Source organism: Erinaceus europaeus, chromosome 5, assembly GCF_950295315.1.
Source record: "Erinaceus europaeus chromosome 5, mEriEur2.1, whole genome shotgun sequence".
In the NCBI taxonomy this organism is placed as follows: Eukaryota; Metazoa; Chordata; class Mammalia; order Eulipotyphla; family Erinaceidae; genus Erinaceus; species Erinaceus europaeus.
The window spans coordinates 49,232,328-49,257,575 of NC_080166.1; the positions used below are offsets into that span (position 1 = coordinate 49,232,328).

The 25,248-nt window shown below is 42.4% G+C and overlaps 1 protein-coding gene across 7 annotated transcripts; it reads left to right on the plus strand.

Annotated features, from left to right (window-relative positions):
* Positions 1 to 634: 634 nt before the first annotated feature.
* Positions 635 to 25,107, plus strand: DIMT1 (DIM1 rRNA methyltransferase and ribosome maturation factor). Of its 7 annotated transcripts, XR_009549953.1 has the most exons (14): positions 635 to 833; positions 1,094 to 1,167; positions 5,453 to 5,501; positions 7,378 to 7,427; positions 7,976 to 8,037; positions 8,121 to 8,214; positions 8,309 to 8,358; positions 9,898 to 10,021; positions 14,951 to 15,043; positions 16,760 to 16,824; positions 17,684 to 17,760; positions 19,112 to 19,175; positions 22,849 to 22,955; positions 24,599 to 24,632. XR_009549953.1 is itself a non-coding variant. In XM_060191296.1 (13 exons), the coding sequence occupies exons 1-13, from the start codon at positions 755 to 757 to the stop codon at positions 22,850 to 22,852; spliced, it is 885 nt and encodes a 294-aa protein (XP_060047279.1). In that variant the 5' UTR covers positions 635 to 754; the 3' UTR covers positions 22,853 to 22,965. The 7 variants fall into 7 exon arrangements, 6 of the variants coding, with proteins under 6 accessions (XP_060047279.1, XP_060047277.1, XP_060047278.1 ...); XM_060191296.1 differs by lacking the exon at positions 24,599 to 24,632 and having other exon boundaries at positions 22,849 to 22,965; XM_060191294.1 differs by lacking the exon at positions 17,684 to 17,760 and having other exon boundaries at positions 640 to 833; positions 24,599 to 25,107.
* The last annotated feature ends 141 nt before the right edge of the window (positions 25,108 to 25,248 follow it).

The window sequence follows — 25,248 nt, forward strand, 5'->3', positions numbered from 1 at the left end:
CATAATCTCCAGCACCCAATAGTAGTGAATGCAAAGCTGGAGTGCAATAAATGTTCAGGGAATGGGTAGCAGGACACTAAGGCACGCAAGGGGCTTAATGGAACTAGATGGAAAATTTCCACTGTCTTGGAAATCCTTCCCATCATAAGCTGTTAGCTAACTGGAGCGAGACCGAAACTGTTGCTGGAGAGAGAAATGGTTATGCAAAAAGACTTTCATTGAGCCTGAGGCACCAAAGGTCCCAAGTTCAACTCTTGGCACCACCATAAACCAGAGTTGAGCAGTGCTCTGAGATCGAAAGAGAGGAAGGAAGGAAGGAAGGAAGAAGCTGTCTTGTCTTTGGGTTTCAGAGATGCCAAAACATAACCTAATAAAGTACTAAGCACGCGCAGAACTTAAACCCGCTATAAAAGCATGTACTGCAACTTAACCAATACCAACCAAGTAGGCTGAGCTAGAGGGGCGACATGTCCCGCCCTTAGTCTAAAGTAGCCAATCCGGGCTGCGAGACTCAGTAGCGCGATGCCTTCTGGATCTGTAGTCCCTTCCGTGTAGGCTTTCCTTCGGCAGCTGGGACTACGAATCCCTGAAGCCCCTGGGCCCGAAGCCCCGCCCTCTTTCTGAGAGCGTGACGCGGTATCTCCGGTGGCAGCGGCGCCGTGAGATGGCAATAGTCCCCACGTGGCGCAGTGAGTGGAGGTAGCAGGCTTAGACTCTCCCCGGCCTCGAGGGTCCGCGCCCGCTGCCCGCAGACATGCCGAAGGTCAAGTCGGGAGCCAGCGATCGTCGCCGGGAGCGGCAGCAGCAGCGCCGAGAGCTGAAGAGCGCGGGAGGTGTGGACCCTGCTCTGTCCCGAGCCTCGGCCAGGGCCGCAGGAGCCTGCGCATCCCGGGGCTCCGGGTGGCGGCCGCCGACCGCCGGCTTCTCTCCCGCGGCAGGAAGGGCGGCATTGGAGGCTCTGCGCCCGTCCCGGCCCGAGAGGGACCCCTGATGGCTCATGCGTACAGATAGTCCCCCAACCTGTCTGTTTCCTTGTCTGGGACTGATGGCTACTTTTAGTCGGGGCACTGAGACTCTTCCGGTTTTCTTCCAGGACTCATGTTCAACACGGGGATTGGGCAGCACATTTTGAAAAATCCTCTCATTGTGAACAGCATTATCGATAAGGTGGGTGTGGAAGAGGCAAAGGGGAGAGTTGTTGGGTGGGCTGTTGCTTTTTATTCTTCGGAATTCAGTAGTCCTCACCCCTTGGATACAGTCCAAGATCCTAGTGGGTATCTGAAGCTTCCAAATAGTAATACATCCTCTATACACTCTTTTTTAAAAAACACACACGCACTTATTGTAAAGTTTAATTGAATGTAATGTTTTATTTATTTACTTTGGATAGAGACAGAAGCTGAGAGGGAGAAAGACACCTGCAGCACTACTTCACTAGTGAAGCTTCGCACTTGCTGGTGGGGACCAGGGGCTTGAACCTGGGTCCTTGTGCATTGTAACAGTGGCACTCAATGAATCTGCGAGCGGCTAGTCCCAAATTTAATTTGTGAATTCGGGACTGGGGAGATAGCATAATAATTAAGCAAAAGAGTTTCATGGTGAGGCTCCTAGGTCCCAGTTTCAATCTCCCAGCACGGCGGTAATCCAGAGTTAAGCAGTGCTCTAGTGAAAAGTAAGCATGTATATAAAAATTAAAAATAATTTTTAAGTTAGACATAGAAATAGATTAACAACGCTAATAAAATAAATGTTATACTCTGATGGAAGTTATGTGGATGTGGTCTGTAAAAGTATCTTATTGTACTGAGTGTAACAAGGTACAGAAAAGGTAACTATTACACTAACTTGCAGAGTGGCTGGCTGTCACAACATAAATGCTCTATAAACACTTGTGAACAAATCGAAACATTCCTTAGGATATACAAGGCCTCTTTGGCATGAGTCTAGGATTCATCTTGGTCCAAATTCTTTTTATAGATTGGATGTTTACTTGTTGAGTCCAGTTTGTTGCCATTTCTTTTTTCTTGTCTTTATTTATTATTGGATAGAGACAGAAAGAAATTGAGAAGGGAGGGGGAAATAGGGAGACAGAGAAACACCTGCAGCCCTGCTTCACTACTTACAGAGCTTTCCCCCTGCCAGTGGGGACCATGGGCTCGAACCTGGTTCCTTGCATATTGTAATGTGTGCACTTAACCAGGTGTGCCACTGTCTACCCCCCAGTTTGTTACTATTTCCAATGATTTTCCCTAAGTATAGTCTATCACTGTTGGTTTTTACTTAACAAAAGCCTAAGATGTTTTAAATAACACACAGAGAATGTTGTACACTGCCAGACAGATAGTATAATCCAGGACCATATATAAACTGTCTGCAGTAGTTGCTGATGTTATCTGTAGATATTTTGAGATATTTATTTGCCATTAGGGTTATTGCTGGGGAGCTCCCGGCAGCCGTTTTTCCCTTTTTTTTTTTCATTTATTTTATTTGATAGAACAGAGAGAAATTGAGAGGGGAAGGACAGATAGAGAAGGAGAGAGAAAGATAGACACGTGCAGACCTGCTTTACCTCTCCTGAAGCATCTCCTCTGCAGATGGAGAGTGGGGGCTTGAAACAGGGGGCTTGAGCTTAGTAACATGCACTGTCAACTAGGCGTACCACTGCCCAGACTCCTTTATTGATTTATGAGAGAAGGAGAGCCAGGGCAACCAGAACATCACTCTGGCATATGTGATGCTAGGAGTAGAATGAACCTCATACTTGAGGGTCTAGCATGTAAGCCCAGGCCACATACTTTTTTTTTTTTTTAATGGCTGATTTACTGGTAGAGTATTAAATATGTGTTGCATATGATTCCATGGTTATAAAGGAAGCATCTTGTAGACAAGTGCATTAGGTAGTTGTGTGAATTTGGTGTAGTTTGCAAAATAGTGGTTGACGTACTTTTTTTTTTTCCCAACCTTTTTGTTTATAAATTTCTTGAGTCATCTGAAATTTACTTGGAGCATGAAAACTATGGAACCAAGATTGTGTGCATGTAAAGACCCAGTTTTGTGGACAGCATGTGGGCTCTCTTATGTCCCTTCAACTATACATATGTTGTGAACTGACAAATTCTTGTACAGTATATGCTGTGAATCTCAGGCATGTGTAACATATACTACATGCTATTCCAGTGTGAACATTACAGTTTTAGTTGCCTGGGAGGTGGCTCAGTTGAATGAAATCCTAGGTTCAGTATACTGCAAGCACATGAAAGACAAAGAGTGGTATAGTGGTAACTTTTTTTAAAAAAAATTTATTTATTCCCTTTTGTTGCCCTTGTTGTTTTATTGTTATAGTTATTATTGTTGTTGTCGTTGTTGGATAGGACAGAAAGAAATGGAGAGAGGAGGGGAAGACAGAGAGGAGGAGAGAAAGATAAGACACCTGCAGACCTGCTTCACCACCTGTGAAGCGACTCCCCTGCAGGTGGGGAGCCGGGGTTCCAACCGGGATCCTTATGCCGGTCCTTGTGCTTTGCGCCACCTGTGCTTAACCTGCTGTGCTACAGCCCGACTCCCCAGAACTTTTTTTTTAATTAGTGATTTAATAATGATCAACAAGATTGTGGGATAAGAGGGGTACAGTTCCACACAGTTCTTACCACTAGACTTTCATATCCCCTCCCCTCCATTGGAAGGTTCCCTATTTTTAAAAAATATTTATTCCACTGTCAACATTAAGAGACATTAAAGACAAAAAAAAAAAAAAGAGAAAAAAAATTTATTCCCTTTTGTTGCCCTATTTTTTAATTGTTGTAATTATTATTGTTGTTATTGATGTCGTTATTGTTGGACAGGACAGAGACGTGAGAGGAGGGGAAGACAGAGAGGGGGAAAGAAAGATAGACACCTGCAGCAGACCTGCTTCACCGCCTGTGAAGTGACTCCCCTACAGGTGGGGAGCTGGGGCTCAAACCGGTATCCTTACGCAGGTCTTCGCTCTTTGCACCATGTGCACTTAACCCGCTGTGCTACCGCCCAACTCCCAGAAAGTGCCCTATTTTTTTTCCAATTATTTTCCCTTTTGTTGCCCTTGTTTTTTTTTTTTTTTAATTATTATTGTAGTTATGATTGTTGTCATTGTTGATGTCATCGTTGTTGGATAGGACAGAGAGAAATGGAGAGAGGGAGAGAGAAAGAGACACCTGCAGACCTGCTTCACCACCTGTGAAGCGACCCCTCTGTGGGTGAGGAGCCGGGCTGAACCAGAATCCTTACGCTGGTCCTTGTGCATTGTGCCATGTGCGCTTAACCCGCTGCGCTACTGCCTGATCCCTAGGTTCCCTATTCTTTATCCCTCTGGGAGTACAGACCAGTGATCTTTATGGCGTGCAGAAGGTGGAAGGTCTGCCTTCTGTAATTGCTTTTCTGACAGAAATGGCCATTGACAGGTTAATCCATAACCCCAACCTGTTTCTATCTTTCCCAAGTTGGGTAGGACTGTGACTTTTACTCACAGATAGAATAGAAGGAAAAATGTTATTGGAGATCGGAGTTTTTTTTTTCTTTTTCTTCTGCCATCAGGGTTATCCGCAGGGCTCTGTACATACATGACAGCCTGGCTCCTAGTTGCCATCTTCTCCTTGGCCCCTCCCCCCTTTTTTTTTCTGGTTGATGAGGGAAAGAGAAAGAGGAGAGACACTTGTAATACTGTCCCATGGCTGGTGAAGCTTCCTTCTGCAGTTGGGGAGCAGCAGCGTAAGCCCAAGTCCATGTTATGCTAACATGTGCTCTCCTGGGTGACCCACCACCTGCACCCTGATCATTATTTATTTATTTATTTTATCTCCAGGGTTATCGCTGGGGCTTGGTGCCTGCACCATGAATCCACTGCTCCTGGAGGCTGTGTTTTTCCCTTTTGTTGCCCTTGTATCGTTGTTGTGGTTATTATTATTGTTTGTTGTTATTGTTGGATAGGACAGAGAAATGGAGAGAGGAGGGGAAGACAGAGAGGAAGAGAGAAAGATAGATATCTGCAGACCTGCTTCACAGCTTGTGAAGCAGCTCCCCTGCAGGTGAAGAGCCTGGGCCTCGAACTGGGATGCTTAGCTGGTCCTTGTGCTTTGCGCCACGAACGCTTAACCCACTGCGCTTAACCTACTGTGCTAGCGCCTGACCCCCCCCCCCCCCCAATCATTTTTGAGGTATAGATAGTAAAATGCCAATTCTTCCTCCAAAAATTGCTATTCTGATTTTCGGACTCCTCACGGTTGCTCCACATTAGAGATGTTAGAGTTCTACTTGCACCTAATGTTGATGTTAGTTCAGCACATGTTTTATGTAGGAACTTTCTCAAAATGGGATCAGAGTAAGATCTTCTAGCTGAGCACTTATGAACAAAGAAATTCGGGTATGAATTATGTGTTCAGATGTACTAGAAAATCTCACACAATCTTGCTGTTTGTAGGCTGCCTTAAGACCAACTGATGTGGTACTGGAAGTCGGACCTGGAACTGGCAATATGACTGTAAAGTTGTTAGAAAAGGCAAAAAAGGTAAAAAGGGGGACTTAACACCTTGTCAGCACATGCAAGCGTCAATTTACTTTGATTATTGCTTTTGCTGTAACAGTGACTCTTGATCCTTTGTCAGGAGCTTTATCTTAGAAAATAAGGGATATTGGGAGTTGGGCGGTAGCTCAGTGGGTTAAATGCAGGTGGCAGAAAGCACAAAGACTGGCGTAAGGATCCCGGTTTGAGCCCCTGGCTCCCCATCTGCAGGAGCATCACTTCACAAGCGGTGAAGCAGGTCTGCAGGTGTCTATCTTTCTCTCCCCCTCTCTGTCATCCCATCCTCTCTCCATTTCTTTCTGTCCTATCCAACAGCGATGACATCAATAACAACAACAATAATAACTACAAAAATAAAACAAGGGCAACAAAAGGAAATAAGTAAATATTAAAAATTTTTAAAAAATTAAAAAGAAAATATGGGATATTATCAGTAATGAAAACAGAAACCATATCAGATACTTCACAGTGATTCCTATGTAGGGAACTCATTCCATGATTATTACAGACCCAAAAGTAAATGAAACACTAAGGCAGCCCCAAAATTATAATTGTAAAGACCGTCTGCTACCTTTAGTCTCAGGAAAACAAAGAAAGGAGCTTAGAGTTACTGGAATTTGGAACACTGGGGGAAGAGCTCTATAGAGATGGAGTGCAGGCCTCTTGGAGTGCTCCCTGGCCACTGCCAATACCTTTGTCTCTTGGCTCTTACAGTATCCAAGTAAATGTAGCCATTGTGTTTTCTGACAGAAGTTGACAACACTTTTTTTTTTTTTTAATCTTTATTGGATAGAGAAAGCCAGAAATTGAGAGGCAAGGGGGAGATAGAGAGGAAGAGAGACAGAGAGACACCTGCAGCACTGCTTCACTACTCGCAAAGCTTTCCCCCTGCAGGTGGGGACCGGGGGCTGAACCCAGGTCCTTGCACTTTGTGACATGTGTGCTCAACCAGGTGCGTCACCACCTGGACTCGTAGACCACATGTTTTAAAGAACTCACCTGCAAAGAGTTTTGTGAAAAGGCTAATTCTAGAAGTGTGGAGATGGGCTATGGGAACCAGTGAAATTAGTGAAGCACTCAAGGACTGGACAGCAGGAAGCAGGAAGCTCCCAAAGGCCCAGAGACTCAAGGGGAAAGGAGTGTACTGCCGTAGTCCAGAAAGAACCGGGTCACATGCAGTGGAGTGCCACCACTGCCAGAACTTCTGCAAGGCATGGGGCAGGCATTAGGAAACATATTTTTCTCCTGAGCATCAAATGGCTAGTGCCTTTCATGACCAACCCCAGCCTGAAGTTAAAGGCCAAGGCAACTGAATTCAGTCACCCTACAGAGAAGGGAGAGAATGGAGCAAGGAACCAAATAGAGTAAGGAGCACATGTATCTACACTGTAGACTTGATTTTCCTGGAAGTCAGTGCAACTTTAGCTGATACTGAAGTGAAATTATCTTGCCCTAGAAGTCAGGAGGTAGCGCAGCGGGATAAACGCACGTGGTGTGAAGCGTAGGGACTGGTGAAAGGATCCCAGTTCAAGCCCCCAGCTTCCCACATGCAGGGGAGTCGCTTTATAGGCGGTGAAGCAGATCTGCAGGTGTCTGTCTTTCTCTCCCCCTTCTGTCTTCCCCTCCTCTCTCCATTTCTCTCTGTCCTATCTAACAACGACAACATCAATAACAACAACAACAATGAAAAACAACAAGGGCAACAAAAGGGAAAATAAATAAAAAACTTTAAAAAAAAAATTTATCTTACCCTGTATCCCTCATTTGAGGAGTTACCCCTTCTGTGTATTCTGTATTAATCTTGTTTTCCATCATCTCTTCAGTTCCGAAGCTTATGAATATGATGAATATGATAATTCTGTCAGTTATTAGGGTGAGATACACATAGTCCAAGGCTTTATTATTATTATTATTATTCCAGGGTTATTGCTGGGGCTTGGTGTCTGCACTTATGAATCCACTGCTCCTGGAGGCCATTTTTCCCATTTTGTTGCCCTTGTTGTTACTGTTATTGTTGCCATTGCTGTTGTTGGATAGGACAGAGAGAAATCGAGAGAGGAGGGGAAGACGGGGAGAGAAAGAAAGACACCTGCAGGCCTGCATCATCGCTTGTGAAGTGACCCACCTGCAGGTGGGGAGCCGAGGGCTCAAACCGGGTTCCTTATGCCGGTCCCTGTGCTTTGCTCCATGTGCTCTTAACCCTCTGTGCTACCACAGGGCCCCCCCCACTCCCCCCCCCACTTTATTTTTTTGGATGGTATTTTTGCTTTAAATGGTGGGATAAAACTGAAGAAATATTGATGATTGACGGTAGAATTGAGGAAAATGTAATTCATGTAAATCATGTATGAATTAGTATTGAGAAGAGGAAGGATTTATACTCTATAATTAATCTTTTAAAACCCATTTTAAAAAATCTAGGTAATTGCTTGTGAACTAGACCCAAGACTAGTAGCTGAACTTCACAAAAGAGTTCAGGGCACGTGAGTATATACACAATAAGATTAAAGTACATTCCAATTTGATGGAACAGTACTGTTTCACTTCTTTATCGTCTCTTTTCCAGCCCCATAGCCAGTAAACTTCAAGTAATGGTGGGTGACGTGTTAAAAGCAGATCTGCCATTCTTTGATGCTTGTGTGGCAAACTTGCCTTACCAGGTATGCGTATGCTTGCGGACTGCCAGGAGCATTGTCATACTCCGTGTTTCTCTGGAGTGTCTCTCCCAGAAGTAACTAGTTAATTCTTTTACAGATATCTTCTCCTTTTATCTTCAAACTGTTGCTGCATCGTCCTTTCTTCAGGTTCGTGACAGAAGACCAAAATTACTGTCAAATCTTCTAAAGACCAGCAATGTCATGAAAATAGCTAAAGGAAATTATTTCAGTTGAGAGACTACTAGAAATTTTGTTTTGTGAAAGTATTGATTTGTGCAGAAGTCTGTCTCTGTGTTTTTCTTTTTTCAGTTGACAATGCTTTGGGGTGGCATAGTGTAAGTGAATCTTAAGAGTCTTTGAAAACCGATGGCATTTCCTTTTTTACGCAAATCTCTTGCCATTAACGTGGTTATAGTTAACTTCACACCTGAACAATTGCTGTGGTCTCCTTTCTGCTGTCTATAATCCATGCCAATTATTTTTAAGTAGTAAATAAAAACTCCTTAGTGATTGATTATAAGATAAATTTAGCATGTCACAGTTTTTTATAATGACAGCGTTATAATATCAAATGTGTTCATCAGTGTGACTCATAGTTAAAATTTGAAAGTCAAAGGTCAACTTTGAAGATGTTCAGCTGCTTATGAGCCTCCAAAAGCCCATTTCTTCTGGTTAAAAAGTCCATTTTCTTTTCTTTTTTCTTTTTTTTAACCAGAGCACTGCTCGACTCTGGTGCTGGGGATTGAACCTGGGACCTCAGGCTTTTGCATAACCACTGTGCAAAAGTGGTTATGCAAACCACTTAACCTTTTAAATCAAGAGGACACTAAAATAAATAAATAAATAAATAAATAAATAAATAGATTTCTGTATTAGTAAGCAAGGAAGAAAGCCAGAGCATCACTCTGGCATATGTTATGCCAGGCATTGAACTCATGACCTCATGCCAGAAAGTTCAACATTTTATCCACTGTGCCACCTTCCAGGCTGTAACACTGAATATCAAAATCTGACTTTCCTGCCTCAGCAGGTGGTTTGCTACCCTTTATATTACAGTTTGAGCCAATGTTGTTTGCTTGGGGTTTGTTTTCCTAGAAAGGGTGGATGAACTAGTGCTGATCTGAAATAACTTCTTGGTGACTGGGGAAATAGCTTAACTGATAGAGCAGCAGGCCCTTGGGCCTAAGGTCCCCGGTTCAGCCCCCAGCACTGCATGTACAGGAGTGGTGCTCCGACTTGTTTTTCTTCTCTCTGTCTCGTGTGAGGCACACAACATATTCTCTCATATATACTAAATAGAATCTTTTTTTTTTAATTTATTTATTTTCCCTTTTGTTGCCCTTGTTTTTTATTGTTATTGTTGTTGTTATTGATGTCATTGTTGGATATATCGGACAGAGAGAAATGGAGAAAGGAGGGGAAGACAGAGAGGGGGAGAGAAAGACAGACACCCGCAGACCTGCTTCACCGCCTGTGAAGTGACTCCCCTGCAGGTGAGGAGCTGGGGGCTCGAACCAGGATCCTTAAGCCGGTCCTTGTGCTTTGCGCTACGCGCGCTTAACCCGCTGAGCTACCGCTGGCCTCCCGAGATACTGCTTTATTTTGTTAACCAGTCAAGAAAATTCATTGAAGTTACAATGAATTTAAGGTTGAAAATGCCCATTTTCTTTATACCTGTCTTTTCAGATGTGCTGTACTTATGTTTCAAAGAGAATTTGCTCTTCGGCTGGTTGCAAAACCTGGAGACAAATTATACTGTAGACTGTCAATTAATACACAGTTATTAGCACGTGTGGACCATCTAATGAAAGTAAGTAATAATTAATGAAATAATGTGACTTAGCTCATTCTGTACCTGCAGTGAGAAGAGCCTGTTTGATTACCGATTTGCCTGCATGCATGCTTAGCTTTCTTGAATGAGTAACAGAACGCTTTTACATTTACTTTAATAGGATGATGGGCTTGACAGGAAAACATTGTATGAGATGCTTGTTTTTCTTTCTACTTCCACCAATTTTCTGATAGATTCCACATTAGTAGGAGTGATTTTCAGTAAATGGAGTAATTAAAGGCAAATAAACTCAAGTAGACTCTCATGTCTCGAAGATCTCTGGTAAGGATGGACATGCATGTCATGCTGCTTTAGTTTTTCTGCTCTTAAGCATCAAGCCCCTATGCAGTTCCTTTTCCCCCCACTCCTAGTAACTTGTGAGTTTTCAGCATCTCTTTTTGACTTGCAAAGTTGTGACAAGCAACTGTTTTTTTTTTTTTTTTCTTCCTCCAGGCTTATTGCTGGGCTTGGTGCCTGCACCGTGAATCCGCCGCTCCTGGAGTCCTGGAGGCCATTTTCCCCCCCTTTTGTTGCCCTTTTGTTGTCAAGCAACTGTTTTTGACAGCTTTGTACAGCTTGCTCTGGAGTACTTAACTGGTTGCTAAGCACTTCAGTTTTCACAATCTCCTCATCCTCACCCTGACTTAAGCTCTTTTTCTTTACCTTTTCTTCTTTTTTTTTTGTTTTGTTTTTGGCAGGAATCATCACTGGGGATTTAAGACTTTAGGGTGACTTTTTCAGATAGAAACAAAGGCAGAGAGAGAGAGAGAGAAAAAGACCAGAGACCACAGCACAAAGCTTCCTTCAGTGAGTTGGGTGCCAGTCTCACACATTAGCAGAGCGGTGTACTATCCAAGTGACCTATTTTGCCGGCCCTGTTCTCACTTTTAGGCTCATCTTTTTCTCTCTGTTTGTATTGGGGTCCAGTGCATGTGTGACTTTCCTTTTTTTTTTTTTAAAGATTTTATTTATTTATTCATGAGAAATGATAGGAGAGAGAGAAAGAACCAGACATCACTCTGGTACATGTGTTGCCGGGGACCTTATGCTTGAGAGTCCAAAGTTTTATCCACTGCGCCACCTCCCGGACCACGTGACTTTCCTTTTTAACTTTAGGGGTGGAAGAGAACATTTGTATCATGTACAAAGCACCCACTAGTGCCAAACCTGGTGCTCCTGTATGGTGCCAGGAGTTCAAACCCAGGTCCTCGTGGGAGGTCAGTTTTATACTCTACTCGGTGAACTTCTCTGCCTCTCCCCCCTCCATTTTTTCATTTTGTTACCTGTGTTTCTGCTGGGGCTTCATGCCTGCATGATTTCCACTACTAGTCCTAGTATCACCCCCGCCCCTCAGTGCCAAGGTAAAGGGTGATACGGGGTAGTAACAGCTCAGCGTGCTGCTTTGTCATGTGACCCAGGTTTGAGTCTGGCCCCCACCTTACTGAAGGAAGATTTGGTTCTGTGGTCTCTTAGTTTCTCTCTGCTTCTCTATCTTTTAATAAAGGAGAGAGAGGGGAAAAACAAAAAAAAGATAGAGTATAAGAGACAAACCCCAAACACCTTTCCACTGTTCATGAAACTTTTTTTTTTGTTTTTGCCTCCAGGGTTATTGCTGGGGCTCAGTGCCTACACTATGGGTCCACTGCTTCTGGAGCCTATTTTTTCCCCTTTTGTTGCCCTTGTTTATTGTTGCTATTATTATTATTCCTGTTGTTGGATAGGAAAGAGAGAAATAGAAGAGGGGAAGACAAAAAAGGGGAGAGAAAGAAAGACAGATACATGCAGACCTGCTTCACCACTTGTGAAGCGACCACCCTACAGGTGGGGGGCCAGGGGCTCGAAGCGGGATCCCTTGCGCTGGTCCTTGTGCTTTGCACCATGTGTGCTTAGCCCACTGTGCTACCGCCCGACCCCCATGAAACTTATTTGCATGGCTCTCCTATGTGGTGGCCAGGGGCTTGGTAAAGTGTGGACTCTATGAGGTGAGCTATCTTATGGCCCTCAATTTTTTTCTTGTTCAAAGGGTGACCAAACCTGTCTTGCTTAAAAATACTGAGTAAGATCCTTCCACTGGGATTTCACTTGAGGCCTGTCACTGTGGTGGTATTCATTTGCCTTTCCTAGAGTTTACCTTTTTCTCCTTTAAATTTTGAAGTTGAAGTTTTTCTGTTCAAAGTGCTTTTTTATGGAGTTCTTAAAATTTCTACCTATTTCAGGAAATCCCATAAGGACTCTTGAAATGCATTTACATTTGCCTTTGCTTCAGTTTTTGGCTGACACTTAGAGAAATTTTTATTTGTCTTATGGTTATTTATTTTTCAAAAAATTTATTATTAGAGACAGAGAATGTGAGTGGGGAGGGGGAGATAGTGAGGGAGAGAGACGGCTAGCTACCAGCAGCCCTGCCTCATCACCTGCAAAGCTTTCCCCCTGCAGATGAGGATCAGAGGCTTGAACCTGAGTCCTTGTGCACTGTAATGTGTACACTTAACCAGGTGTACCACTGCCTTAACTTTTTTTTTTTTTTTAAATCAGAGCAAAGCTCAGTTCTGGCTTGTGGTGCAGGGAACCTGGGACCTCAGAGCCTCAGGCTTGAGAGTCACTTTGCATATCCATTATGCTATCTCTCCTGGCCAACTTTTTTTTTTTTTTTAAACAGAGCAGTGCTCAGCTCTGTTTTATGATTTCTTCTAGCGTTTGCCCTTCTTCCGTAGCCAGTCAACAGCGTCAGGTTGAGCCTGATGTAAAGTTTCGAGACCTCCTTTGAATCTGGAGAGGTGGCAGTCGTTGACTATGTGGGTCATAGTCTGTCTGTAGCCGCAGGGGCAGTTCGGGTCATCTCTGGCTCCCCAGCGATGGAACATAGCGGCGCACCGGCCATGGCCTGTTCCATAGCGATTGAGGAGGGCCCAGTCATAACGTCCTAGGTCAAAGCCGGGTTGACGCTCGCAGGGGTCTGTGATAAGGTGTTTGTTCTTTATCTCAGCTGACTGCCAACTCTGTTTCCAAGAGTCTGGAACAGAGAAGTTCAGTGTAGGCGTAGGGGACCAGATTGGATGATGAGATGTCAAGCGTTGGACAGGGTGGGCGAAGATATCCGCGTATATTGGCAGGTCCAGTCGAGCGTAGACGTGGGAAATGAACTTAGATGATGCCGCATCCCGACGAATATCTGGCGGGGCTATGTTGCTAAGAACTGGCAGCCATGGAACCGGGGTGGAACGGATGGTTCCAGAAATGATCCTCATGGAGGAATATAATTTGGAATCGACCAAGTGGACATGGGGGCTACGGAACCATACTGGGGCACAGTATTCTGCAGTGGAATAGCATAATGCCAGAGATGATGATCGTAGTGTGGAAGCGCTCGCGCCCCATGAGGAGCTGGCCAGTCTTGCAATGATGTGATTCCTCGCGCCCACCTTTGCTGCAGTTTTTATGAGATGTTCGTGAAGTGACAGAGTGCGATCGAGAGTAACGCCAAGATAGACTGGCTGGGCTTCATGCCGGATTCTCGTATCGCCAAGCTGCACATTAAGCTTTTTTGTTTTATGATGGTGCTCGGGATTGTAACTGGGACTTTTGGTGCCTCAGGCATAAATATCTTTTTTTGCATAACCATCATACTATCTCCCCAGCCTGCATGGTTTGGTCTTTATAATTCAAGTTAGCATCATTTTCATTTTGACCAGCCCACACTATAATTTCTTTGGTTGGTCTCAACTTGGTCACTTAGCAGCCATTTTAAGATCTCTCTCTTTATATTTATCTATTTTACCTTTTGTTGCCTTTTTTTTTTAAAATTGCTGTTGTAGTTATTTGTGTTGTTGTCATTGATATCATCATTGTTAGGACAGAGAAAAATGGAGAGAGGAGGGGAAGACAGAGAGGGGAAAAGACCCCTGCAGACCTGATTCACCGCCTGTGAAGCGATTCCCCTGTAGGTGGGGAGCTGGGGGCTCAAACCGGGATCCTTACACCTGCCCCTGTGCTTTGCGCCACCTGCACTTAACCCGCTGCACTACTGCCTGACTCCCAAGATCTCTTTTTATTTTTATTTTTTTAATTATTATTTTTTTAAATCTTTGTTAGATAGAGACAGTCAGAAATTGAGAGGGAAGGGGGTGATAGAGGAGAGACAGAGCAACACCTGCAGCACTGCTTCACCACTTAAGAAGCTTTCCCCCTTGCAGGTGGGGACCAGGGGTCGAACCTGGGTCCTTGCACACTGTAACATGTGAGTTCAACCAGGTGCACCACCATCTGGCCCCAAGATCTCTTTTTCAAACGTAATTTTAAACATTGTATTTATTTATTTTCCCTTTTGTCGCCGTTGTTTTTATTGTTGCTATTGTCGTGGGATAGGACAGAGAGAAATGGAGAGAGGAGGGGAAGACAGAGAGGGGGAGAGAAAGAGCGACACCTGCAGAACTGCTTCACCACATGTGAAGCGACTCGGCTGCAGGTGGGGAGCCGGGGGCTCGAACCAGGATCCTTACGCGGTCCTTGGGCTTTGCGCCATATGCATTTAACTGCTGTGCTACTGCCTGACTCCCCCCAAGATCTCTTTTTATTAAGGTTAGTTTTTTAAAAAAAAAATATTTATTTTATTTATTCCCTTTTGTTGCCCTTGTTTTATTATAGTTATTATTATTGTTGTCGTTGTTGGATAGGACAGAGAGAAATCGAGAGAGGAGGGGAAGACAGAGAGGAGGAGAGAAAGATAGACACCTGCAGACCTGCTTCACCGCTTGTCAAGCGACTCCCCTGCAGGTGGGGAGCCGGGGTTCGAACCAGTATCTTTATGCCGGTCCTTGTGCTTTGCGCCACCTGCACTTAACCCGCTGCGCTACAGCCCGACTCCCTTAAGGTTAGTTTTGAGTGGACTAAACATTTTCTGATTAACAGGTTGGAAAGAATAACTTCAAACCTCCGCCCAAAGTAGAATCCAGTGTTGTAAGAATAGAACCCAGGAATCCGCCACCACCTATCAATTTTCAGGTGAGATTAAAGTACTAGATTATAAACTAGTTACTTTTAAAAATGAAAAATAAGTATGTGGCCAAAGAAATGGTTCAGCTGTGGGGTTCAGGACTTGCATTACCTAGGTCCCCACGTTTGATTCTCAGCTCTGCAGATGATGGGGTAATACTTCTGGCCTGGTGCTTTCTCATGGATAAATCTGTTTTCTTTTTCTTCCTTCCTTCCTTCCTCTCCCCCTCTCTCTTTTTAAGATTTTATTTGTTTATTAATGGGAAAGGAGGACAGAGAGAAAGAACCAGACATAAATCTGGTCTGTGTGCTGCTGGGGATTGAACTTGGGGCCTCATGATTGAAAGTCTAATGCTTTATCCACTCTGACACCTCCCAGACCTCATAAACCTTAAAACAAACAGACAGACAAAAAACATGCTGGGTCAGTGGTCCAGGAGGTGGTGCCTTGGAATAGTGATGCACTGTCTTGCATAAAGTCCTGAGTTTGTCCCTGCATTAAGTCCCTGGCAATGCATATATCGGAGTGATACTCTGGTGTTCACTCTTTCACCTCCAATAATTTTATCTTAAAAAATATTGGTTATCAGCAAAGGGAAACAAACATACAAACCGTTAAAAGTGTGAATAGAGATGTCTGTTGTATACATACGACCACGAAGCAGGAAAATAGCAAATCAACCTGTGTTTCCAAACAGGGATATATATATTCGTTTAAAATTTTTTTAATATTTATTTTTCCCTTTTGTTACCCTTTTTTTTATTGTTGTTGTTGATGTCATCGTTGTTAGATAGGACAGAGAGAAATGGAGAGAGGAGGGGAAGACGGGGAGAGAAAGACAGACACCTGCAGACCTGCTTCACCACCTGTGAAGCGACTTCCTTACAGGTGGGGAGCCCAGGGCTGGAACCAGGATCCTTCCGCCGGTCCTTGGTCCTTGCACTTTGCATCATGTGCGCTTAACCTGCTGTGCTACCGCCCGACTCCCCAGACAGGATATTTTGATACATCCCAGCGGTGGAGATGGAATAACTAAACACACGGTAATTTAGAAGACCGAAAAAGAGCATGGAAAATGCCTGCAGAAACCAAAAAGATGCTGTGGCATCTCTCCCTCTGGCTCTACCTGAAAATGTCAGCCACAGCAGTTAAGCTTTGGTGACAGCAAACAAACAAGCACATGATTGTGTGCTCATTACTTCTTTTTTAAAAGATTTTAAAAATATTTCATTTTTGTTGCCCTTGTCTTTATTCTTGTTGTAGTGATTATTTGTTGTTATTGATGTCGTTGGATAGGACAGAGAGAAATGGGGGAGCGGAGGGGGGAGACAGAGAGGGGGAGAGAAAGATAGACACCTGCAGACCTGCTTCACCGCCTATAAAGCGACTGGTCATTACTTGTCATTACTTTAAGGAGGCTCAGGTGTATTGCACAGCTATATCCCAAGTGTTTTTGGATTCATCTTTTTCTTAGGCTTAAATGTCATGTGGTTCTTGGTTCAGATGTGTAATAATGTACTTTTTTTTTAATTGAAGATAAAAGTATTCAGTGAGATGCAGAAGCAGCACAAAACTCAGTTACACATCTTACTCCAAAAGTTTCATTCTAAATATATATATATATATATATATATATATATATATATATATATATATATTAAAAGAGAACTGTTAGCAAATATGGGCAAGGTGTCTATAAGAAAAATATGTGCCTTCTGTTTCAGGAATGGGATGGTTTGGTAAGGATCACATTTGTTAGGAAGAACAAGACATTGTCTGCTGCTTTCAAGTAAGTGTTTTGCCAATATAGAGTATATGAAGTCCCCTGCCTGTTGTACTGAGTGCTAAAATTTGATCTTTTTCCCAAACAGATACCTTAAAGTATAAAGATTATTCATGTTATAAGAAAAAAAGAAAAAATATTTGTTCAGCGTCAGCAAGGTAGCTCATATGGAGTGGCTTGCTTTCTCATGGTACAACCCAGGTTTTAAACCCAGCCCCCACCTCAGTGAAGGAAAATTGGCTCAGAGCCGTGACAGGGCACATACTCAGGACCCGAGTGCTGGCCTGCATGACCAGCACTTCACCTGTCTTGTCAGCTCTCACGCCACACTTGATCCACTTTTTAGTTATCGGGTAGAGAGAGAGAAATCGAGAGGATGGGGAAAATAAGAGAGAAGAGACCTAGATACCTGCAGCATTGCTTCACCACTTGTGAAACTTTACCCCCGAAGGTGGAGACTGGGGGCTTAAACCCGGGTCCTTGCGCATTGTAACGTGTGCTCATCCACTATGTGCCACCAGCTGGCTCCTGTCCTTTTTTGTTTAGTTTACTTATTTTTGTGTGTGAGAGACCAGAGTACTAATCATCTCTGGCTTCAGGGATCGAACGTGGGCTGCAGGCTTCCTAATCTGTGTTATATAGCTTGCTGAGGTAATTCCCAAAGGAGCATCACTCTGGCTCATCCGCGTTTGGGGACTGAACTCAAGACCTCATGGTTGGGTCACTTTTTTATTTATTAAGAGAAAGGACTGAGAAGATAGCACACCAGAGCTGTATGCCAGAGGTCCCCAAAGTCCCAGGTTCAGCCCTCGGCACCATCATGTGCCAGAGTTGAGTAATGCTCTGGTCTCCCTCTGATGAAAAGAAATATTTTAGAAAAGCAAGAGAAGCCAGACCACTGCCGTGGCTTACGCAGTCCTAGAGATGGAACCACAGCCTCAGGTATGCAAGTCCTATCTCAGAGGAGGCATTTTATTTAGGCTGACTTTATCTTTGAAATGGATTTTGTACTTCATCAATAGAATTTAATGAAGCAAGTTCTTGGACTTGGTTGTGGGGTAAACTGTTTTGGCAAAACAGGAAGAAAAAAAATCCCCAAACTGACTGCATAGCTCCCAAATAATTCCTGGGCAAAATCAGGTGATGATGACCCCCTCTCCACTTGTCAAACATTCATGTCATTTTATTGATTTGGAAAAATATAATAGCAGTTTGGGAACTAGGACAGGAGAAGTGAAAAATAATAAAGAACAGTTTTTTGAGGTAATGTTTTATTGGGGAGTCTAGAACTTAAATACTTTAAATGAATTAAATATTTATAGAGATAGTGAGAAATTGAGGGGTTAGGGAGATAGTTAAGAGACACCTGCAACCCTGCTTCACCGCTCATGAAGCTTTCCCCCTGTAGGTAGGGACCAGGGTTTGAACCTTGGGTCCTTGTACCCTGTAATGTGAGCATTTAACCTGGTGCACCACCATCTGCCCCTAAAATTTTTTTATTATCTTTACTTATTGGATAGAGACAGCTTGATTTCTATCAAGAGGGAAGGAGGAGATAGGGAGAGAGACGCCTGCAGCACCACTTCACATGCAAAGCTTTCCCTCTGCAGGTGGGGATCGGGGTCTTGAACCCAGGTCCTTGCACATTGTAACATGTGTGTTCAACCAGGTGTGCCACCACCTGACCCCTTGAATTAAATATCTTATCTATTTTGGGTAGGGACAGAAATTAAGGGGGAGCAGCAAGAGGGAAACAGGAGAAAGAGATACACCAGCAGCAGTGCTTTACCACTCTTGAAGCTTCCCTTCCTAAGGATGGAAATAGGGACTTGAACCCAGGTCTTTGCACATTGTAACATGTGTAAGCTACTCACTACACCACCACCTGGACCTTTGAATATGGTTATTACTAGGCTTTTACTTTATTTTTTAAATTTCTTTAATATTTATTTTGACTATAGAGAGAAATTGGGAGGGAAAGGGGAAACAGAGTGGGAGAGAGACAGAGACACCTGCAGCCCTGCTTCACCACTCATGAAGCTTTCCCCCTGCAGGTGGGGACCAGGGGCTTAAACTTGGATCCTTACACACTGTAATGTGTGCACTTAACCAGGTGCACCACTGCCTGGCCCCCAGGCTTTTACTTTAAAACATGTAACTAGTTTGTGGTTGCTTCATAAAGTTATCATGTTTCAGTTCCTTAAGATCATCATATGGAACATAGATTTAACCTTACATTGAACTCAAAGTCGTTCTTGAAATAGTGATGCCATTTCTTCCTGTCATTTCTTAGGTCAAGTGCAGTGCAACAGCTGTTGGAGAAAAACTACAGAATTCACTGTTCAGTCCACAATACTGTAAGCAGAAAGTTTTTTTTTTTTTAATATCTATTTATTCCCTTTTGTTGCCCTTGTTGTTTTACTGTTGTTGATGTCGTTGTTGGATAGGATAGAGAAGAGGAGGGAAGGACAGAGAGGAGGAGAGAAAGACAGACACCTGCAGACCTGCTTCACCGCCTGTGAAGCGACTCCCCTGCAGGTGGGGAGCCGGGGGCTTGAACCAGGATCCTTACACCCACTGGTCCTTGCGCTGCGCACCACCTGATTCGGTTTTTTTTTTTTTTATATTATTTATTCCCTTTTGTTGCCCTTGTTGTTTTATTGTTGTAGTTATTATTGTTATTGTTGTTGGATAGGACAGAGAGAAATGGAGAGAGGAGGGGAAGACAGAGAGGAGGAAAGACTGACACCTGCAGACCTGCTTCACCGCCTGTGAAGCGACTCCCCTGCAGGTGGGGAGCCGGGGTTCGAACCGGGATCCTTATGCTGGTCCTTGTGCTTTGCACCACCTGCGCTTAACCCACTGCGCTACAGCCCGACTCCCGTTTTTTTTTTGTTTTTTTTTTTTAAGATTCAGTGATTTGTTGTGTTGTCTCTACTTTTTCATCTATAATTATAAGATTATAGATTCGTTTGTCTATTCCATAATCTGTAGCATAACTAGGTTGATTTCAATTTGAGCCTTAGATGTTACTGCTGCTGAATATTCGGAGCAACACTGGTGACTTACTTTCTTTTTTTTTTTTTTTTTTAATTAATCTTTAGAAAAAAAGATTACAGAAAATACCTTAAACTCTTTCCTCAGATCCAGCACATGAGGAGGTATAATTTATGACTAGCTCATAAATATTTCCACCATAAAAAATAATAACACTCCTAGAATCTTGCAATTTTATTTCTCTTCATTTGGTAAATGTTGGATTTTTTTTTTTTTTTTTTTTTTAGCAGAGCACAACTCAGCTCTGACTTACTGGGAATTGAACATAGGACTTTCAGTGTCTCAGGCATGGAAATATTTTCCGTTATCATTGCACTGTTTCCCCAGCCCATAATTGGCTTTTCTGGTCTTATTTATAAAGCTATAAAATATTTTTTATTTAAAAGATGTCTAACAGGGAGAGAATGGAAATCATCATTGATATAATTACAATGTGAAGATAATAATTATCTTTTTTTATTGTAAACCTGATAATTTATAGCTGATAAAGTCCATGCAGTTATTTGAAAGATAAGCCTATTGTATTTACTGTTGAATGTAAAACATTAATTCCCCAATAAAGAAGTTAAAAAAAAGATAAGCCAAAGATAATTAAAATATATTCCAAAAATATATTTATGTTCCCTAGGATTTTTGAATCACAAGAAATGAACTAATGAAAACATTTTATCATATATAATGAAATATAAAGAAATATTTTCTGTCTGAATATCCTATTTAAAAATATATTATTAATGAGATGGGGGGAGCTAAAGCACTACAATGGTATCTGCAATGCAGAAATCAAACTTGAGCCCTCATGATCGAAGGTTCAAAACCTTATCCATCACATAACCTCCAGGCCACTTTTTCTGAGTATCTAAAAAATCATTTGTGGCCTGTCCTATTCCCAGTACTTGTCACTCTTTCTACAGGTAATTAATTGCTAGGTCTAGTACAGTTTTATCTTTGATGCTTAGTACAAGAATCCAAATCACTGCTAAGGCTTTCCTGGCCGTATATTAGTTAGGGAGATTATAGAAAAGTCCTTTAGGCAAAAATAATTTTTTGAATTCAGAAATCCAGAGCATGGTGACTTACTTTCTGAGTGAGCTGCTTTTATCCAGATTAAGCTGAGCAATAATCACATTGATGCTTTGGAGATATGTACTGAGCTTAGAATGTGTACCACTGGGTATTCTCTGAAGTGACACCACCCCTTTTTGTTTGTTGCTCACACAGCAGTCACAAGCTTAAGTTGCTATCTTTTCAGTCAAGTTTTAGTGAGTGACAGAGCAAGTGCACCAGAACATCAATGGGACGCATGTGAAGGAGACTTGAGTTTGGGACCCCCAAGTGTTCAAGGCCTGCATTCTACCACTGAATCACACCCACACGTCCAACCCCAGGCTGCATTTGTAGTAAATTTTGGGGGAAGAAGGGGGAGTAGGGATGAACATCCCAGCACTGAAGCTGTCCCTAGTGCCAAAGTACTCTCACGTGGTGTAGCAGGGGTCAAACCTGGGTACACACACCATGTCTAAGAAGGCTAGTCTAGCTCTCCCAGGTGAGCTATCTTGGCAGATCCAGTAATTTTTTTAAAAAATATTTTTTGGGAGTCGGGCGGTAGTGCAGTGGGTTAAGCACACGTGGCGCAAAGACCAGCCTAAGGATCTCGGTTCGAGCCCCCAGCTCTCCACCTGCAGGGGAGTCGACTGCTTCACAGGCGGTGAAACAGATGTGCAGGTGTCTGTCTTTCTGGCCCCCTATTTTCCCCTCCTTTCTCCATTTCTCTCTGTCCTATCTAACAATGACATAAATAACAACAACAAAGATGAAAAAACAAGGGCAACAAGAGGGAAAATATAAAAAAATTAAAAAATATATTTTTATTTATTATTGGATAGAGACAAAGAAATTGAGAGGGGAGGGGAAGAGAGACACCTGCAGCCCTGCTTCACCACTCGTGAAGCTTTCCCCCTGCATGCAAGTGGGGACCAGGGGCTTGAACCTATGTCCTTGTGCACTGTAATGTAAGTGCTTAACCAGGTGCGCCGCTTCCTGGCTCTGTTACAGTAACTTTTTTTTGAATAACTAGAAATTGAAATAGTGAAATAGGCTGGGTCCCTGAGAAGTGGTACAGTGGATAAAGCCTTGGACTCTCAAATGGGAAGTCCTGAGTTCAACCACTAGCATCCCATGTGCCAGAGTGATGATGCTCCAATTCTATTCTCTCTATTCCTTCTGCTAACAAAATAAATAAATCTTATGTTGTGAGCCTCATGTTTCATTTTCACCTGTATATACAAACATCTGTCACGTGTATATACAAACATCTGTAACTTTTTAGTTCTTTCAATAGCCTAAATAGGAAAATACTAAGTTATACTTTAAAATCTTTGGATGAAAGATATGGAGTATAAGATACTTAGTATTCTCAAGTGTGGAAAATCAGCTGAAAAAATTTGTGCCAAGAGAATGATTTATTATTATTTGGCCTCCATTTGGGGCAGCTTGGTGCTGGCACTACAAATCCACCATTCCTGTCATTTTTTTCTTTAAATTTTTTTTCATAGGACAGAGAGATTGAGAAAGGAGGCGGCGGCGGTGGCACAGACAGAGACAGACAGACACTTGCAGTTCTGTTTCATGGCTTGGGAAATGTCCCTGCTCCAAGTGGGGAGCCAGGAGCTCGAACCCAGGTCCTTGAGCATAGTACCATGTGCACTAGGTGTGCCACAGTCCACCCCAAGAAAAAAAGTTTATTTTATGGTGGTGTTGAGGACTAAATTTAGGACTTTGGAGCCTCAGGCATGAGTCTCTTTGTATAACCACTATGCTATCTTCCCCACCCACAAATAGGCTTTCAGACTGTTATGAACAGAGAGGTTAAAGGTGACAGTCATTTACTTACCAGACTTAAAAAATAAAGAGTCAAGGTGACTTCATTAAAGATATGTTGTTCATTTATTTTGAATCTTATTTTGATTTAAGGTAATACCAGAAGATTTCAGCATAGCAGACAAGATACAGCAGATCCTAACCAGCACAGGTTTTAGTGACAAGCGGGCCCGTTCCATGGACATAGATGACTTCATCAGGTAATTACATTTTTCTTTTCCTAAGTGTTCACATTTCATCACGGTTACTGTGACACCTTCAGATGAGATATTTAAAGGCTTTTAAGCGGTATAAGGTGCTTCCTGGGACTTATTGCATAGCACTTCCATGGTAAGGAGTAGTATTTGGTGTACAAGATGGAGGGTACTAGCTGCAGCGGAATGAACATTTCTTTAAGAACAGTGGTAAAGAACAGTCAAGCCCGAAGCCTCTGCCAGTGTGTTGTGTTGTTGTGTTTATGCTCCTGCCCTAACTCCATTCATAGTCTGTCTCTTCAATTTAGTCTAAGAATTCCTCATCTCCCCCTATATTGGAAATAGCTGTTAGTTTTTAAGCGTTAATAGCAGCATACTTGGTTATCATTTCTGTCAGGCGTAATGAAATAGTTACTTGTTTTATAGACCGAGGCAAGGTTTAAACATGCCTAAAGTAAAACAATGTGGGCTGTGGAGACAGCAGGTTGTGCAAATGACTTATGCTTGAAGCACTGATCTATCTCCCAGGTTCAGTCCCCAGCACCACCATAAAAAAAAAAAAAAAGATCATCATAATTATCTTAGCAGTGTAGACCAAAATTTGTTTTCTTTGCTTAAAACAAGCCTTATGAAAACAGTAAAGTTTTATTTACCCAGGTAATTACTAACTTGTAGTTACTGTTCTTAATCACTAACACTTTGACTTCCTAATTAGTAAATTGTCACTGCAGAGAAGTTTTTGCCATTATAACCAATTCATTCATGTTTGAAGTGTCCATGTCTAGAGACTGAATAAAATTCAAAGTTGTCAGAAATAACTAATTTCATTTTTCTAGGCTTATATTTGTAGACCAGAAGGTTTTACAGTCTTCATTAGATATTAGTCCCAGTATTCCCTTTTTAGACAATTTCAGCTCATTTTAAACCTCATTCTATGGAAACATCTTGAAAATAATCTTGGGCTGCGTCTAAATAAAAATAATTCATCTTATTTTTCTTCATTTTCATCATATTCCTTCAAGGCTGTTAGGCAAATGCAGTTTACAAACTAGGCATGTAGAGCAGAGCAATGTGTCAGTATTTATTTCAACCCTCAAGAACAGTGAGCAGAGAGGAAGAATGGATATGTAAGATTAGTCAGTCATCTCTCTTAAGCTTCTAACTCCTAAATTTCTTACTTATTCACTATGTTGAAATGGAACAGTACCAACTAATTATTAGGCCTGAGATAGTAGAGGTCAAAAGTAGTTTTAATCAAATTTGTCTTAAGACAAAGGCTGTTTGACAAGAGGCACAAAAAATGACTTTGTGGTTTTGTTTACTATAAAAACATATTGAAAAGCAGTGGCACAACCAGCAAAAGCTGGTTTACCATGTGTGTGGTCCTAGGTTTCAAGCCCAGGTCCTCAGCCACAGGGGGGAAGCTCTAAGAGCAGGCTGCAGGTGTCTCTCTCTCTCCCCTCAGTCTCTCTCTGTCCTAGCAAGTAAAAAAAAGCTTCTGTAGTGACTTGTGTTGTTGGGGCAGAGGGGCTTCTTTGATAGGTTTGTTGATGTGTTCTTGTTTCAGGATTGGTAGTACAGCCACTGCATTGTTATTTACTAAATTCACTTTAATGCTATCCCATCTTGATTTCTGCCCCCTCCCACAGATTGCTACATGGATTCAACGCAGAAGGTATCCATTTTTCTTAGGTATCTGGAAGATAATTTTTAAAACAAACTGGACTTGGATATTTTTGAATAATTTGAAATGAGCTTTCTATATGCTTAAGCTCCTCCAGGACTCTATGTGCTTCGCTGTTTTTGGTACAGTTATTACTGTTGTCACTTTGTTACTTCGAATTTTTAAGATGACACGTGGATATTATGGACCCAGAGTTTTTAATATGGGCAGGGTCAAAGCTGTAAATGATAACTAACCTTCAGATTCAAGAGCAGCAGACTTGCACAATACTTATGCTTGTCAGTTTATTGTATAAAGAAGTTATTCTTGTATTTTCTGTGTTATATATCACTGTGATGGTTGATCTCTTTAGGCTATGAGCTCTTCATGCATCTTAAATGGCTCGTTAAAAGTATACTAAACTTAGTCATATATTACCCATACCATTTTTCTTGTTACTCATATCTATATATAATAAAATGTTTCTTAAAATGATTTACTTTTTCATCTCTGTTCTGTTGGTCCTAGACACCGCATATAATACCCTATCTCTTCACAACTACAGGTTATGTCAGGCTTCTGGGTAAACCTCAGTGTGCTATTGCTTACATATGGTGCCAGACATATTAGTTCTGG

Coding starts and splice junctions, on each gene's coding strand:
- DIMT1 (XM_060191294.1), top strand. CDS start 755: ATGCCGAAGGTCAAGTCGGGAGCCAGCGATCGTCGCCGGGAGCGGCAG. Junction 8,038..8,120: donor CACAAAAGAGTTCAGGGCAC/GTGAGTATATAC, acceptor TCTCTTTTCCAG/CCCCATAGCCAGTAAACTTC. Junction 22,956..24,598: donor GACATAGATGACTTCATCAG/GTAATTACATTT, acceptor CCCCTCCCACAG/ATTGCTACATGGATTCAACG.